At 39.6% G+C, this 14,373-nt stretch overlaps 2 protein-coding genes across 2 annotated transcripts; both read right to left on the reverse strand.

The window, feature by feature from the left end:
- Positions 1–419: 419 nt before the first annotated feature.
- On the reverse strand, positions 420–1,614 carry LOC131159829 (light-harvesting complex-like protein OHP1, chloroplastic). Its single transcript, XM_058115007.1, has 3 exons — positions 1,084–1,614; positions 850–972; positions 420–743 (listed from the first exon to the last, which is right to left on the reverse strand). Exons 1-3 carry the CDS (start codon positions 1,261–1,263, stop codon positions 675–677), a joined length of 372 nt encoding a protein of 123 aa, XP_057970990.1. The 5' UTR covers positions 1,264–1,614; the 3' UTR covers positions 420–674.
- Positions 1,615–8,549: 6,935 nt separating this feature from the next.
- Positions 8,550–11,137, reverse strand: LOC131160913 (putative cyclin-D7-1). Its single transcript, XM_058116786.1, has 6 exons — positions 10,850–11,137; positions 10,592–10,678; positions 10,375–10,467; positions 9,996–10,206; positions 8,904–9,034; positions 8,550–8,792 (listed from the first exon to the last, which is right to left on the reverse strand). The coding sequence occupies exons 1-6, from the start codon at positions 11,135–11,137 to the stop codon at positions 8,550–8,552; spliced, it is 1,053 nt and encodes a 350-aa protein (XP_057972769.1).
- Between the last annotated feature and the right edge of the window lie 3,236 nt (positions 11,138–14,373).

A 14,373-nucleotide genomic window follows, 5' to 3' on the forward strand; every position in this document is an offset into this window, starting at 1 on the left:
GGAAAAAAGAATCTAACTTAAAGCCTTTATTTATCCTAAGCCATCCAAATTAAATAACTCAAGATAATAAAAATATTGTTAAACAAAAGAGATTACCAAGGGTAGACCTATCTTAGAAGCAAGAGAAAAGAAAAATAATTCTAATTACAGACAACTATTCGAACATTTCCCATGTTGGAAGCTCTCTGCCAGCATGAAAAAGCATAAAAATGATATCTTACAAAACTAGTATAACTCAACCTTGTCACAACAACAATAAAAATTATTCAACAGTTTCCTCTTTATCATGAAAAACTACAAGTTCTCTGTCAATGCCTAGATAATAGAAATAACAAGCTCATATCATCATAATGTAATCACTTAACACAAATTGGGGTGAAAGTAAAAAATAAAAATAAAACCCCTAATGCACAACATTGTTTAAGAAGGAAAAGGTTTATCTCCACTTTCTTAGTTTTAAATTTATATATGTTGACAGTCGTGTTTGGATACATAAGACTGGATGCTTCGATTAGGAAGATTACAGAAATTAGATGATCCAATACTATGCATTTGAGCTGCTGAATCTGAACAAAATTCAAAATCCATTTCATTAACAACTCAAGATTCTAAAACAATATAGCGCTAGAACAAAGACCCAATTATGTAGAGATCTATATGCTCAGATTGCTTGCTCAAAGAGGAAGATCGAGACCCTTCCCAACATCCACCCCAATCATCTGAAGTATTCCCTTGTTAAATATCTGAAAACAAAACAAAACAGCAGTGTAAAATGCTGCAGCTTAAAATTGAAAGGCATTACTGTTGGAAAGAAGATTTGAGGAGAAGTGAGTTGAGCAGGGGACTCACCAGTTCCACAATGAATGTCCCAATCAGACCAATCATACAGGCTCGGGAGTTCCATACCTCTGCGGTCTTTGTGAACCCCAGGACAGGGGCTTGAAATCTAGGCTCTGCTTTTGGCAAGTCCACCTGGGTATTTTGTATTTTGCAGAAGATGAAATTAACGTGTAAGAATTAAGAAGAACCCATTTGAAGAAAGTTTTAAAAAATGAAAAACCCTGAGATCAAGAATTAACCTACCCCGGCGGGGAGCTTTGCAGATTGGATTCTTAAAGGCAAGCGCCTCTGCTTGGTTCCTCTGCTACTTGGGGTATGGAAAAGTGAGAGCTTCTGGGTTGGATGATAAACCAGCGGGGCTCTTGCAGGGAGGTGAGACAGAGACGAAGCAGCCACTGAGGCTGAAGAAGAAGAAGAAGCCATTGTTTTGGTTCCGTAATCATTTGCACCATTGCTTCTATCCCTACCTTATCCACACAGTCTTGGCTTGCCTCTAAACTGCGCCTTGTGTGTACTGAGCTCCTGTCCACAGGGTCATCCCAGCCCTGATTTTCTGAACCACACTCCTCTCTCTCTCTCTCTCTCTCTCTCTCTCTCTCTCTCTCCACATCTAATTTCCCCTATAATATTTTTTAAACTACGCAGAGAATAATGTGGTGAGAGAAAAGGCAAAGCACAGTGAAACCCATGTTCCCCTCACGCGAGTTTAGATTTGCAAGAGTGAGAAAAATATTATTTCATTATTTTTTAAAGTATGTACAGGACTATGAATGAACCATACAGCTTCGAGCGGATTGGGAGCTGGATTTAATAAGAATTCAATCAGGTTTGGGCAAGGGGATCAAGGAAAACAGACTTAACTTGTTAGGAACAAAGACATACTAAGACGATATTAGTTATAACTCATATTAATATTTTGTTTACCTAACAAAACTTTAATGCTGTGCTCGAGAGAATAATTTTAGGACTTGAATTTCGATAAATTTCAATACAATTTTGTATTATATCTTTTTCAAATCCAATACAAATCTAATTTTAAAACCTTTTTAAACATAGTGTAAGAGTCTTTTGCTTCTTCCAACGAGAGATCTTTAAAAAAAGAAAGTCATTCGTGTGTAATTCGATAAGTTAGCTTGATAAGGATTCATTCAACTTGTTCATTTGCATAAATAAACGTGGTCTGTTCAACTTGTTTAACAAGTTTTCAAAATTGTATATTCACATGCTCATTTTGAGATTAGATTATATTCAAGTTTTATAAATAATTTAATAAACAAATTTGATTACGGTAAAACTCAATTCAACCTGATTCATTTTCAAGCATATTTTGATGGATCCATACCCAGTCAAAGCAGACGGCTGCTGCCCCTTCAACATCTACGGCGCCGGCTGCTCCTCCGTCACCCTTTGCTGCTCCACCTACTCTGCCGGACATGTTGACATTTAGCCACCGTCCGTTGAATTTTTGCTCCCCCTTGTGTATATATATATGTGTGTGAAGTTGTATATGCTATAAGCTAAGAGTGAAGTGAGTGTGGTGTGTTGCAGCTTGCATAAAGAGAGTTGAGTGAGAGTTGAGTGATTGTATCCTCCTCCTCCTCTGTATTTTTCCTAGTATATAGTAATCTCTCGCTCCCGTGGACGTAGGCCGGAATTTGGCCGAACCACGTAACTCTGGTGTCAATTTTGGTATGTGTGTGCTTTATTTATTTTTATCTATTAATTACTTGATCTGTAAAAGCCCAACAAAGTGGTATCAGAGCGTATTGTTGGAGTAGAATTTCAGATCGGAGAAAATTCCCAGATTTTGAGCCTCTGTCCAGTACCTCAAAATTTAATTTTGAGGCGACCAACGAACTCCACTCATCAAGACGAAGCAAACGGTGTCAACCGGAGCTCCAAACAGCATCAGAAGACGTCACACGCGCCGCCAACGTCTAGGGGACGTTTCCACGCGCCGGCTACTCTTCTGGAAGTAGCGTCACGCGCTTTCATGCGCCGGAGAACGTCCGGCACACATTCGCAGGAGGAAGACGACGCCACGTCAGCGCCACGTCACCGGGACCCGCGCCGCGTCAGCGTCCAGTCAGCCTGACGCGTCAGCGCCACGTCGCCGACCACGTCAGCGGCCACGTCATCCAGGACCCGCGCCACTCAGCGACACGTGGCGCCTAGTCAGCAACCCAGTTAGCGCCACGTCGCCGGGACCCGCGCCGCGTCAGAGTCCAGTCAGCCTGACGCGTCAGCGCCACGTCAGCGGCCACGTCATCCAGGACCCGCGCTAGTCAGCGACACGTGGCGCCTAGTCAGCAACCCAGTCAGCAGCTGAGTCACCTGCCACGTCAGCTCGGGTCCCACACCACGTCAGCAGTGGACCCCACAGTGGGCCCAAACGCCACGTCAGCACAAGTTGACCAAGAGTTGACCAATTTTGACCGAAGTTTGACCAGGCTTTTTAAAGCCATTTCAGGTCCGTTTTTCGAACAACTTAAGCCATTTCCAGGGTTTTCGACCGTTTCGGACGCAACCGTACATTTGGTTTCTTGAGATTCTGCCCCAATTTTTCTGTACAAGCAAGTTAGTATTTAAAATCAATGGAGGAGTCAGACTCGGGTACCATGATCAAGCTCACAGCCTCCAATTACACTCTGTGGAGGTCTCGGATGGAGGATCTTCTTAATTGTAAGGATCTGGCAGACCCTTTGGATTATAAAGGTATGAAACCAGATTCCGTCAAAGATGATGATTGGAGAAGAATGAATAGGAAGACCATTGGTCAAATCAGACAATGGATTGACCACAAGGTATATCATCACGTCGCACAAGAGACTGATGCTTATAGTCTTTGGGAGAAGCTGGAAAACATGTACCAGGCCAAGACTGCCCGCAACAAAGCCATGTTAATGAGACGGCTTGTTAATCTGAAGTTAAAAAGTGGGACCTCTATAGCTGAACATACTAGTGAGTTCCAAAACCTAGTAAATCAGCTTTCATCTGTGAAGATGGATCTTGGCGATGAAGCAGAAGCATTGCTGCTTCTTAGCTCCTTACCAGACAGCTGGGAGACATTGGTTATTACTCTCAGCAATTCAGCTCCTGACGGCAAACTTACCATGGCGATGGTAAAAGATGCCTTATTCAACGAAGAGGCTAGGAGAAAAGAAACAGGTGCAGATCAGTCACAAGCCTTTGTTACTGAAACCAGAGGCCGACCTCAAGAAAGTACCAGTACCAGAAGTCGAGGTAGAGGCAGAGGTAGAAGCAAATCTAGAGGAAGATCCCAGGATCGCGGCAGATTTAGTGATGGTAAAAATTGGCAGAGAGGGAAAATCTCTTGTTACTATTGTGGCATTGAAGGCCACATGAAGAAAGATTGTCGAAAATTTCGACGGGATCATGGTCAAAGCCGCCAGCAACAAAAGAAGGAGGAAGGTGAGAACTCGGTCACTTTAACTCAAGATATATCAGTTTTCTCAATTGATGAAGATGCATGTTGTCATATTGGGAACCACGACACTGAATGGGTGGTAGACACAGCAGCCTCCTACCATGCCACTCCCCACAAAGAATTCTTCACGATGTATAAATCTGGAGATTTTGGTACAGTAAAGATGGGGAACACTAGTTCTTCTCAGATCGTGGGAATCGGAGACGTGCAGATTGTGACCAATGTTGGTTGCACCATAACACTAAAGGATGTTCGACATGTCCCAGATCTTCGACTCAACCTTATTTCTGGGGCAGCCCTTGATAAACAGGGCTATGAAAGCTACTTTGGGAAAGGTGCTTGGAAATTGTCAAAAGGTAATTTGACAATAGCATGAGGACGCATTTGCTGCACATTGTATAAAACGCAGGTGAAGATTTGTACTGATGCCATCAATGCAGTGGAAAATGAAGCATCACCAAACCTATGGCATAAGAGACTTGGACACGTGGGTGAAAAAGGGCTCCTTACACTGGCGAAGAAGGCATTTATCAAAATCATAAAAGGTATTGCCTTAAACCCATGTGATCATTGCTTATTTGGGAAACAGTATAGAGTTTTATTTAGTTCCTCTATAAAAAGAAGGTCAAAGCCATTGAGTTTGGTACATTTTGATGTATGCGGACCCATTGAAGTAGAATCAATCGGCGGCAACAGGTATTTTGTTACCTTTATTGACGACGCTTTAAAGAAGGTGTGGGTATATTTTTTGAAAACAAAGGACCAGGTTTTTAAATATTTCAAGGAATTTCATGCTATGGTGGAGAGGCAAACAGGGAAGAAATTGAAGTGCCTCCGGACAGACAATGGAGGCGAGTATACTTCCAACGAGTTCAGAGCATACTGTACTGAACATGGTATTAGGCATGAAAAGACGGTCCCACGTACCCCACAACATAATGGTGTAGCTGAGAGAATGAATCGGACCATTATGGAGAGAGTTAGAAGCATGCTCAGTATGGCTAAATTACCTAAGCCATTCTGGGGGGAAGCTATTCGTGTCGCATGTTACCTTATTAACAGATCACCGTCAGCACCACTTAACTTTGGAATTCCAGAGAAAGAATGGACCAGAAGAAAAGTTTCTTACACTCATCTAAGAGTGTTTGGGTGCAAAGCTTTTGCATATATATCTAATGAGCAGAGGCAAAAGCTCGATGTGAAGTCCATTCCATGTATCTTTATTGGCTATGGAGATGATGAATTCGGCTACAAATTATGGGATCCAGAGAGGAAGCAGGTCATCAGATCGAGAGATGTGGTTTTCCATGAAAACCAGGTGTTTGAGGACTTTGAACCACAAACAAAGTCTAACCAGCCTAGTTCCAGTGCTCCAGTCATTGTAACGGATCCTACACCATCATATTCTCCCACAAACCATGGAGAATTGCAGGATGATCCTTTGGAAACAGATGTAGACGGTGTTGAGCAGAGGGAGCAACAACCCCCTCCACCAGAAATTGCAGAATCATCACATCAGTCAGATGATGAAGTATATCCTCCTCCAGAAGAAGTTGAGCCTAGAAGATCTGAAAGAGGTCGTGTTCTGATTCCGTCGAGAAGATATCCAGAATCAGAATATCTTTTACTCACTGATGAGGGGGAGCCAGAAAGTTTCCAAGAGGTCCAATCTCATACCGACAAAGCTAAATGGATAGAAGCTATGAAAGCAGAGGTGAATTCTTTACACAAGAATCAAACGTATGAGCTGGTAAGACTTCCCAAAGGGAAGAGAGCACTAAGGAACAAATGGGTGTTCAAGCTTAAGAAAGATGGTAGTAGACAAATTGTGACGCATAAAGCCAGATTGGTCGTCAAAGGTTTCGAACAGAAGAAAGGAGTTGACTTTGACGAGATATTTTCGCCAGTAGTGAAAATGACAACAATTCGAGTCATACTCGGATTAGTAGCCAAGTTAAATCTAGAGCTTGAACAAATGGATGTGAAGACAGCTTTCCTACATGGAGACTTGGAAGAAGACATCTACATGGAGCAACCAGAAGGATTTGAAGTTCCAGGGAAGGAACACCTAGTCTGCAGGTTGAAGAAAAGTCTCTACGGCCTTAAGCAAGCACTGAGACAATGGTATATAAAATTTGACTCTTTCATGGTGAGTCACGGATATAAGAGAACTGCAGCAGATCAGTGTGCATATGTTCAGATATTCCCTGATAGTAGTCTTGTCATACTACTACTCTATGTTGATGACATGTTGATCATTGGTCAGGATGCAAGCAAGATCAACAAGTTAAAGATGGAGTTGTCTAAGTCTTTTGAAATGAAGGACTTAGGCCCAGCTCAGCAGATCCTAGGCATAAGGATCAGTTGCGACAGGAAAGCCAGAAAGTTATGGTTATCACAGGAGAAGTATATTGAACGGGTAATCAAAAAATTCAACATGGAAAGTGCCAAGCCAGTAAGTACTCCACTGGCTAATCATTTCAAGCTAAGCAAGAAGTTGTCTCACTCATCAAGGGAAGAAATGTCAATAGTCCCATACTCATCAGCAGTTGGAAGCTTGATGTACGCAATGGTGTGTACGAGACCAGACATTGCCCACGCTGTAGGCGTTGTGAGCAAGTTTCTTTCCAATCCAGGGAAAGACCATTGGGAAGCTGTGAAATGGATTCTCAAGTACTTGAAAGGTACATTGGGATTATGCTTATGTTTCGGGGAAGCTGAACCAATCTTGGAGGGTTACACTGATGCAGACATGGCTGGTGATCTTGATGGAAGAAAGTCCACATCAGGTTTTTTGTTCACCTTTGCAGGGGGAGCTGTATCATGGCAGTCAAAATTGCAAAAGTGTGTTGCCCTATCCACAACAGAAGCAGAATATATTGCCGCAGCGGAAGCTGGGAAGGAGATGTTGTGGGTAAAACGGTTTCTTCAAGAGTTAGGAGTCAAACAGGAAGAATACAAGGTACATTGTGATAGTCAGAGTGCACTGGACTTGAGCAAGAATTCAATGTACCATTCCCGAACAAAACATATTGACATTCGCTATCATTGGATACGCGAAGTGATGGAACAACAACTGTTGAAGTTAGTAAAAATTCATACTAAAGAGAATCCGGCAGACATGTTAACAAAGAGGGTAACTTATGAGAAGCTCTAGCTATGCAGGGATATAGCTGGGATGGACGTCAATTGAAGATTAACATATTATTCTCCTCCTATGGGTATGGAGGGGGAGAATTGATGGATCCATACCCAGTTAAAGCAGACGGCTGCTGCCCCTTCAACATCTACGGTGCCGGCTGCTCCTCCGTCACCCTTTGCTGCTCCACCTACTCTGCCGGACATGTTGACATTTAGCCACCGTCCGTTGAATTTTTGCTCCCCCTTGTGTATATATATATATGTGTGTGTGTGGAGTTGTATATGCAATAAGCTAAGAGTGAAGTGAGTGTGGTGTGTTGCAGCTTGCATAAAGAGAGTTGAGTGAGAGTTGAGTGATTGTATCCTCCTCCTCCTCTGTATTTTTCCCTATATATAGTAATCTCTCGCTCCCGTGGACGTAGGCCGGAATTTGGCCGAACCACGTAACTCTGGTGTCAATTTTGGTATGTGTGTGCTTTATTTATTTTTATCTATTAATTACTTGATCTGTAAAACCCCAACATATTTATATTATTTATGATGCAGAGAATTTCATTTGAGAGAGAAAAAAAAAAGAAATCAATTTTATATTGAATTTTTTCTTTATATCTAGTACATTTAGGAACGGAAGTTATTCAACTATGATTTAAAAATCAGGCAAATTTTTTTTATTGATTTATTATATTTTATTTTTTCACTTTTATTTATAAAAAATAAATTCCTTTTGTATTTTTTTTTTCTCTAATATTTTTCAAGTTAAAACAGTGAGAAAGAAACATGGTATGTGAAGGCCCCATTACCCCACTTTTGTTTCCCTATAAAAAAATTGAATGTAAATTATGAACATGGTTCGTAGCCCCTTCCGTTCCGTGAAATTTAACAAATTGCATGTGGAAATGAAAACATTCACGCACAGACCTTCATTAAACTATAAATCAATTTATGATTTCATTGATGGATGAAATGAACATTAATTAAATAGTACAACAATCATAAACATACATGCATGGGTAATGGGGTGGCCGGCCGGGGCCGGGAATGAATAATATAGTATGTGCTTGGCATGGCAGAGTTTGGGTTTGAAGCAGATGCAAGTTGAGCCATGCACGCATGCTTCCATTTATTGTTCTTCTCTCTTTCTCTTGGTCTTTCTCGAAACGGATGGCTCATCAATTTTTGAACGGGGAGGCGTGTTAAGGCAGCGGCATAGACGAGTACTACAACCGCAGTGGACATCTATCTGGTCCTTCAACAGTACGCTCACTGGGCTTGATGGGCAGCGGCATGACGGCCTCCCTCCTCCCGCTATGCTCTGCAAATATTGCTCTTCCATCATCTTTTGGCACTCCACCTGCTGAGCTTCCTATAAACATATATCAGATATAATCAAACCAATGAATGGTGTGCGTGCGTGTGTATTAATTGTTGCAGAAGCAGTTAGGTAGAAAGGTTCTGGTTTGCAAAATTAATTTACCTTTTGGGGTTGGGGGATGAGAGTGCTAATGTAGGGGAGGTGGGCATCAGATGATGGGGTTAGGTCTTCTAAGCAGCATAGTAGGGCTGAAACAGCGACAACAGATGGCCTGAACTCCAGGAACTTGTAATCTGATCAAAACAATTAATACTTTAGTGTTAAACATTCATCGATGGTGTATAGATTCTGGTGTAATTTTTAACCTACAACATAATCGATACGGTGCATGATCGCCCCTGCGTGCACATACAATAGCTTCAATTTCACATGGACAAGCTAGTGGTAGCCCAGGAAATTTTATTAACTGGGTGTGAAGTATAAGCATGAGCACTGAGAGTGTGTATGCATATGCATGTATAAATTAAATAAAAGAAGCATGAGGGGCGCAGATTTTGTATTAAGGAAAAGCCAGGCAAATATTTTGCATGAGTTTAGGATCACTGAAGTTGGACAAAAATGTATGGAACGCTCTAAATTATAATTATAAATCTTAAATTTCATGAAGATTTGACATAAAAAGAAAAACATAAACTTGAGATTTCAAAAGTCCCACCAAACCCCATCTCAATTATTTAAAAATTTCTTAAGAAAGGTTAGAAAAATAGATGTGTGATGCGGCACCTAGGGTTACATAATGTTGAATGTGGAAACACTATGTAACCCCTATGCATGCGTTCCTTAAATATCACCCACCCACATGTAATTTACTGAATTCTCACGTTACCTAGTCAGTCATTATTCATCAATCAAATCCAATTTAATCAAATTAGGAAGTGCAATCCACCAATTAATTTTAATGGGGCAGGCACCACCTTAAATGAAATATAAATCAATATATGTTGAACAAATAATCTCAAATTTTAAGAACAAATTAAATACTGATCAAATTAGCACAATTTTTTAAGAAATAAAAAAAAAATACACACACACACACACACACACACACACACACACACACATACATACATACAAATATATATATATATTGAAAATAATTAACATTTCGAGTTTTATATTCCGATCCATTGACCCTGCGTCTGCTGTGGATAATGGCCGGAATACAAAGCCCGGGATATCAAAAACTGCAAGTACCTTGAAGGGCAGCTAGAAGGAGATTAGTGACTCGAGTGTTTAAGTTATGGTGGAGAAGTTGAGGTTGGAGGGAGTCTGCAATGCTCCACAGCAGCAGTCCTACGTAGGAAAAGGGGGTAGTAGAGCTAAGTCGCCATCTTAATGCCTCTAACACTTTCAATTCCATCCGTTGGATCATGCTGCATTCATATGAATTCTCCAGATCCTCCGTCTTCAATGGGCATGCATCAATTCAAACTAATTAATTTATATAATCACGTGTCCAAACACTAATTTAATTATTAATTTGACAGAAACATACATTACATTCATTAACAAAATAATATGACGGTAATTAATAATGAAATTTTAAAGTTAATTAATGATGAATTATTATTACTTGAATTTCATGCAAGGAAGGAGGGGAAGTCTCATTAAACTTGGATGCCACTGATAAACACGCCACAGACACCAATTCAAAAATCCGAGAGCCCTGCCATCCATGAAAATTATTTATTTTTTATTAAAAAATTATCAGAAATTAAAAATCATAGTATATATAGATTGGAAAATACTAATGCTGATTAATTCAAGGGGTGTTTGCTGTTCGATCATACGTGAGAATGATTTGTGGAAACGTATCTATCAAGGTAATTCACGGCGTTGAAGAGAGTTTGGAAAGAGAGATTCAGCCGACTTCGAGACTACAAGAGGGAAAAAAAAACGCAGAGAAATCAACAAAAATTAATGTATATTGATAATATAAGTTAGACTCAAACCCACCAAACGAAAAATTAATGTATATTGTTGCTTAGGAGTTCGAAACATATTTAATTACTTAGTGAGGAAGAAAGTAACAATCAACAAGAACTAACCTTGATGAGCCATTGAATAGCTCGGAGTCTAGAGGAAACCAAAGCAGGGGAGTGGTGGAGAAGGTGAGAGTATGGGGGAAGGGGCATGTAAGATGACTCCTTGTGGAGGCATGTGGCCAGACCCTCCTCGCAGTCTTCTTTAGTGGCGAAGAAGGGATCCGAGGCAATGGGCGGCAGCATGGCTGCGTGGTCGCCGTGGGTGTTGCAGTGAGGGGTAGAAGGAGCGCTGTTGCCGCTGCCGCTGCTGCTAAGCCACACTTCGTCGCAGAGGAGTTGGGTAATCTCCATTCTATGTGCTAATAATAAATAGACAATTGTGAATGGAGAAGTAGGAGTAGTTGGGCTTCTTCTGCAAGTTGGTAGGCGTAAATTAAGATCTATCTCCTCACAGCCCGTAAACGGCAAAATGGTCTAAAAGTTCCACGTTGCATGCAAACAGTACATTCTCTGGGTTTAGTACACTACGAGAGAGAGAGAGAGAGAGAGAGAGAGAGAGAGAGAGAGAGAGAGAGAGAAGTTAGGGGGGGGGGGGGGGGGGGGGGACGTGGGAGGGGAGGGTGGGAGTTGGGGAATAGTGAAGTGTGAAGAGTGGGGTTATATAGTGGGGTTAAGTGCATATGAGAGAGAGAGAGAGGATAGGAAATAAAAGGGGAGTGGGGCGTCCCACATGAAAAGGGGTAAATGCGAGAGGGAGTTGGGGAGGGGGAGGGGGTTAAATTTTTGAGCGCATGGGGAAGGAGTAAGAGTAAGAGAGTGCGTGATACGGGGGAATGCACGAGTCTACGCAGGGGGTATGGGCGTCTCCTCATTCAATGTCACCTCGTCTCCCCCCTTCTTCTTCACTTCCTTCTCCATGGAAATTTTAAGATGAGCAAAGCTCCAGCCTCAGCTTCAGCCCTCTGCCTCTCTCCTGCTTCTCCTTAGATATTATCATTATTATGAGCCTGCTCAGCTTTTCATCATAATTTATTGAGTTATATTATGTGTCACACGCCCATGGTTCACAGCACAAACCATTTTTCTAAATTACTGGACAAAGGCCCTATTTTGCCCTCAAGTTCATAGAAAAATAATAATCTTTACTAAAGTTTCAAAAATTTCTAAAACCACTTAAAGTTTTAAGAATTTCACACAACTCCCTTGAAATTTGTTAAAAGACATGAACTTTTTTATTTTTTATTTTTTATCTTTTGTTAAAAAAGAAGGCAAACCTTTTAAAGGGTATAAGTATCTCAAAAGTCAAATATCAAATAGATTTGTAAAATTTTTAAAATCTCTAAAGATTTCAAGCAAGATTCTTATCTTTTTATTGAATCTCACGAGAGGTTACTGTCATTTACTCTAAATTATTAACTATGATGATGTGGTGAGTTGCATATATTGCTACATCTTCTTTTATCCCCCACTGCTCCATAACAATCACCTTGCCAACACAATTTGTTTTAAAATTTTGTTTTTGATTTTATTGTGATTACCATTTCAAAAAAATAAAATTTTTGTTCTTTAATCATAACAATGCAGATTTAAAAAAACAAAAAACAAAAAAATCTAAATGGTTGATTATGTTATATTCATAAGTATATGATGAATTGATATAATCTTGAGTGTAATAAATGAAAATTTGATTTGGTGTAGAAGATGGACAACAATATAACACTACCATCTATCTAGTGCCATACTATGGAAAAATCTCGAAAAATATTTTTTGATGAATTTTTTAAACAAAATGCAAATATGGGTTCATTTTTTAAAGTGATAACCGTAGATGATACTAAAATATTTTTCAAATTGACTTTCCACCCAATTGTTCTACTAGAAGTTCAAATCCTCCATTGTTATGCATTGTGCGCTCGTGTTTTTCATGCTTAAAATAATTAACATGTTTTTCATGCGTAAAATAATTAACATATAATACGACAACACGAATATGAATTAAATGACATTGGATCAACATAAATGAGATAATATCATGTTAAAAATCTTAATCGTACCGAGTATGAATACTATGCATTAATTACTAAATAGCCACTAAGACATGCTCCAATTGAATATAAATAGGCTTGCCCACCTCAAATGCCAATTAATGGCTCTAAAATCCGGAGTTTTATTTCATCAATATGAAATGCAATGCAAAAATGAAAATAATTTTCTTGCTTCAAATGTGATGAATAATTGACAAAGTGAAAAGAATTCTAAATGAAATCAGTAGAAAGAGAAGACCCCGTTGTCTTGTGACCCTGCTCGGCTGACCCAAGTGCATTACCCCATGAACAAGCAGAATTCCGTAATCTTGTCAATAGCAGGATGATCAAGTGTGGATGATTTAAATCGAATTACGAAAATCAGTTGAAGCAAATCAAATCGGATGAACAATTTAACTTAATCAGATAAATTAAGGGCAATCAGAAAGTAAATTTTTCCTTGCACAGTTAAATAAACTACCGATCAATCAACCAAAGGACATTAATGTCATGGAGAAGAAAATCTTCGAGAGACAGGTTGGTACAGAGAAGATGAAGGAAGATGAAGAAGATAATTGCACATGGAACATGGAATGTAATGCTATGCGTAGGGTTAACGTGGTGGCAAAGTAGACAGGAAACTCAAAACCACTGGGAGAATGTGACTTCTGCTAGCAAAAGGCAAAATGGGAATTTGATAGAAGATCTCTCTACAACAACCCTATTAATTAGAGCACTGAAATATCTATACACAAATATAATTCGAATTGAAATATCTATTGGACAAAATTGAAAAATATGATTGCAAGATACAAAAATGGGGAAAATGGATGGAAACACCAATGCAAGAATAATATTTCAACCCAACGGTGATTTAATGAAAATCATATACAAAACCACTGCCTTGGATTGGTGGAACAATATGATGTATATTGTCTTTGTGCTCTATTTGCAATAAAATCAACAGAACCAATTCACATAAATACACAGCATTTAAATATTATATGCAGATTCTGAGTCGCAAATTCTGTGAACGCTTAAAGAAGGTATGGCATCCCTCACTGCAAATAATATCAACAAACTTAATCTCTAAGATCAAACCCTAATTGCTCAAAATGGTCTCATTCTACTGGCATGTTGACAAAGAGACAGGTGAACATTTCAATTTGTTGCTCAAATAGTCGTAACTATCAAAATGGCAAGAGCAAGGGTAAAGAAAGAATGAGCAGAAAAGAAGATAGAGGTGTTGGAAGTTATTGACATACAATCCAGTCTCCTAGAAACAAAAATAAAAAACGCCTATTTGGAACATACACCTTTAAAAGATTCAAGGTAAAAACAAAAAGGGTAATAGAAAAATGTGAAGTACTGAAACTTCTTTAAATTTCAAACACCATAATCACAAAATTACATTACATTGTTCACATCTACAAGTTATGGCAGGCATCCAATAAACCGATCAAATAGTGGATGTGGGAAATAGGCATGTAGAACTATGAAAACAAAATAAACTTCATCACCAATACCCCTACCCAAAAACAATTGATGCACATAATCCATGGA

The sequence above is a fragment of the Malania oleifera genome, chromosome 7 (genome assembly GCF_029873635.1).
Source record: "Malania oleifera isolate guangnan ecotype guangnan chromosome 7, ASM2987363v1, whole genome shotgun sequence".
NCBI lineage: Eukaryota > Viridiplantae > Streptophyta > Magnoliopsida > Santalales > Ximeniaceae > Malania > Malania oleifera.

What these genes read in the sequence shown, in the direction of transcription:
- LOC131160913 (XM_058116786.1), bottom strand. Translation starts at nt 11,137, where the DNA reads ATGGAGATTACCCAACTCCTCTGCGACGAAGTGTGGCTTAGCAGCAGC. An exon ending in CCTTCTAGCTGCCCTTCAAG is followed by an intron (nt 9,035 to 9,995) that starts GTACTTGCAGTT and finishes TGTTTTGATCAG; the next exon opens with ATTACAAGTTCCTGGAGTTC. An exon ending in TCATCCCCCAACCCCAAAAG is followed by an intron (nt 8,793 to 8,903) that starts GTAAATTAATTT and finishes ATATGTTTATAG; the next exon opens with GAAGCTCAGCAGGTGGAGTG.
- LOC131159829 (XM_058115007.1), bottom strand. Translation starts at nt 1,263, where the DNA reads ATGGCTTCTTCTTCTTCTTCAGCCTCAGTGGCTGCTTCGTCTCTGTCT. An exon ending in CTGCAAAGCTCCCCGCCGGG is followed by an intron (nt 973 to 1,083) that starts GTAGGTTAATTC and finishes CAAAATACCCAG; the next exon opens with GTGGACTTGCCAAAAGCAGA. An exon ending in GGACATTCATTGTGGAACTG is followed by an intron (nt 744 to 849) that starts GTGAGTCCCCTG and finishes TTTTGTTTTCAG; the next exon opens with ATATTTAACAAGGGAATACT.